Source organism: Mesocricetus auratus, unplaced genomic scaffold, assembly GCF_017639785.1.
Source record: "Mesocricetus auratus isolate SY011 unplaced genomic scaffold, BCM_Maur_2.0 Super-Scaffold_6730, whole genome shotgun sequence".
Classification (NCBI taxonomy): domain Eukaryota; kingdom Metazoa; phylum Chordata; class Mammalia; order Rodentia; family Cricetidae; genus Mesocricetus; species Mesocricetus auratus.
This window is the reverse complement of record NW_024429184.1, coordinates 16,072,023-16,074,186: the sequence shown is the minus strand read 5'-3', so window position 1 is coordinate 16,074,186 and position 2,164 is coordinate 16,072,023. Positions and strand designations below refer to the sequence as shown.

The following is a 2,164-nucleotide window of genomic DNA, read 5'->3' as shown; positions in this document are numbered from 1 at the left end:
AACGTTTTTGAGACGTTTTATTTGAAAACCAGGGGACGCCAGAGACAGCAACATGGAGCCCATTCTCTGTCCAGGGTTTTCAGGCCAAACACCAAGCTTGAGACCCCAGGAGTCTTTCAGCTGTGGGCTCCCATGCATGATACCCACCCACATCCTCTCTGGCTCTTACCTCCTCCTCCCTGCCCACTTCCTGTGTCTGAGGAGACTACGGGGTATCTGACGAGCTGAGAAGGGGAGATGGAGAACCCCGTTAAACTCCGGAAGGAGGAAAAAGTGTGAAGCAGGGAGTTTGGGGGCTTGCATGAACACATAGAAAAGGTGTGTGTGGGGTCTGCCTCCGCAACTCCATCGTCAGGAAGCCAGGAACCTTCATACTCTGAGATGGATGCCTTATAATGTAGGAAGTTCAGGGTAGGTTATCACCTGTCACTAAGCAGTGGCTCAGTGTCCTGGGGGCAGTCGGGAACGAGGCATACACTAGCCAGGGCAGCAGGAGTCCCTGACCCAGTAGCTGAGCTACGGTTGCCCGCAGTTCCAGGTCCTCCTCAGCTGGATGCTGGCTGGCTGTTGGCATAGGCCTCATCTGGGAAGGAAGCCCGGGCTCTGCGTGTCTGGGCACACACCGAGGCATAGAGTTCCGGCTCAGGGTCTGGGGTCTGGGGCTTTGGCTCAGAGTCCAGCACCACCTCACAATACTTGATGGGGGTCCCAGAGCTGGGGATTCGGCCTTGAGCAGGTCGCAGCTGCAGGCTCGTGTAGCACATCCCCTCCTCCGTAGCCTGGAGATGCGAGGCTGTTGGACGTTCTCTGGAACCTCGGGAGCGGTCCCCACTTCCTTCCCTCCCCTTTTCTTCGGCCAGCTGACTCACCCTGGCAGGGCCTCCAGGAGATGGGTCCTGCTGTTCTGGCCTTGGCTCTTGGGACAGCCGTCCTGGGATAAAGGACCAGGAATCCCGTCAGGCCCTGCTTGCCCCTGGCAACTCTTCCTCTCCACCCCACCTATTAAGAGCTGGCCCCTGTGGCCTGTCCTCCCACACGCAGGACCTACCGGTCTGTAAATAGTGCAGGTTCCCATACAGGGGGATTTCTTCCACGGACCCTCCAGAGCTGCAGCACAGAGTTTGGGAGATGAGTTAAGAGGAAGTACCCAGTTAACCCATCCCAGTTATCCTATACTCACCGTCCCTGACCCTCCGGGCTCCTGCTCTTACGAGAGGTCCACTGGGACAAGAATGCAGTCAGCAAAATGAGAAGCATCACTGTCACAAGCCCTAAGAGGACCCACAGTCCCCATGCAAAAGTTATGGAGGGGATCCCTGCGGATGTGAGTGGAGGGGGCTGTTACTGCCCTGAACAAAAACCCCTTCCCCAACCAGCATCAGATAAGACATGGAACCACATAACCCCTCCCCCAGGAGCCCCTGCCCCGCCCAGCTCACCCGGCGCTAGTAGATGGTCTGTGCAGTTGACAGCTCTGCTCATGACTGTGGCTGGTGTGAGAGTCGGGTCCATAATCACACTGTCCTGAGTCAAGGGTCAGCCCTACTCATGACCTGACAGCTGTCACAACCCCCACAATCCCAATGTCTTCTTAACCCTGACCTCCACAGCTCAGCATCACCCAATACTGACGGTGGCAAAGCTGCTGGTTTCCGGAGAGGAAGGCAGAGAGGAGGGATGAGCAAAAGAACAAAGACCCCGCCCTGTGCCTGCACCTGCAATGCCCTGAGCTCTCAACTCTCTGAAACCCCCACGGCCCTGAGTCCCCTTCGCCAGAGAGTAGTCACAGGCCTGGGTGTTCCCGGCCACGTGCAGGTGAGACCACAGAGACTCTGAAGAGCAGAGTCGGCTGAGACAGGACTAACGAGGACAGGAGTCCTTTGTCATGGGATGTGGACCGTTTCTCTCTGGCTCACATTGCCACGAAGGAGATGTGTGCTTCAGTGAACATGCTCTAAAGTGGAATGGCTTTAGAATTCACAGTTCCACTACAGGAAATAGATATATCTATTTATGGAACCCAGAAGAAGCCCTGGCTCGATTTGAACTCAACTCCGCCCCTTCCTTCCTCCATCTAGCTAGTTCTGGAATTACAGGCATGTGCCACTATGCCCAACTGAAAACATATCTGTATGTTGTTGTTGTTGATACTGTATTATACTTG

The 2,164-nt window shown here is 55.5% G+C and overlaps 1 protein-coding gene across 1 annotated transcript; it reads right to left on the bottom strand.

The window, feature by feature from the left end:
• Window positions 1-1,642, bottom strand: Sit1 (signaling threshold regulating transmembrane adaptor 1). The gene is made up of 4 exons (XM_021232291.2): window positions 1,440-1,642; window positions 1,181-1,316; window positions 1,049-1,107; window positions 1-931 (listed from the first exon to the last, which is right to left on the bottom strand). Exons 1-4 carry the CDS (start codon window positions 1,510-1,512, stop codon window positions 546-548), a joined length of 654 nt encoding a protein of 217 aa, XP_021087950.1. The 5' UTR covers window positions 1,513-1,642; the 3' UTR covers window positions 1-545.
• Window positions 1,643-2,164: the final 522 nt, after the last annotated feature.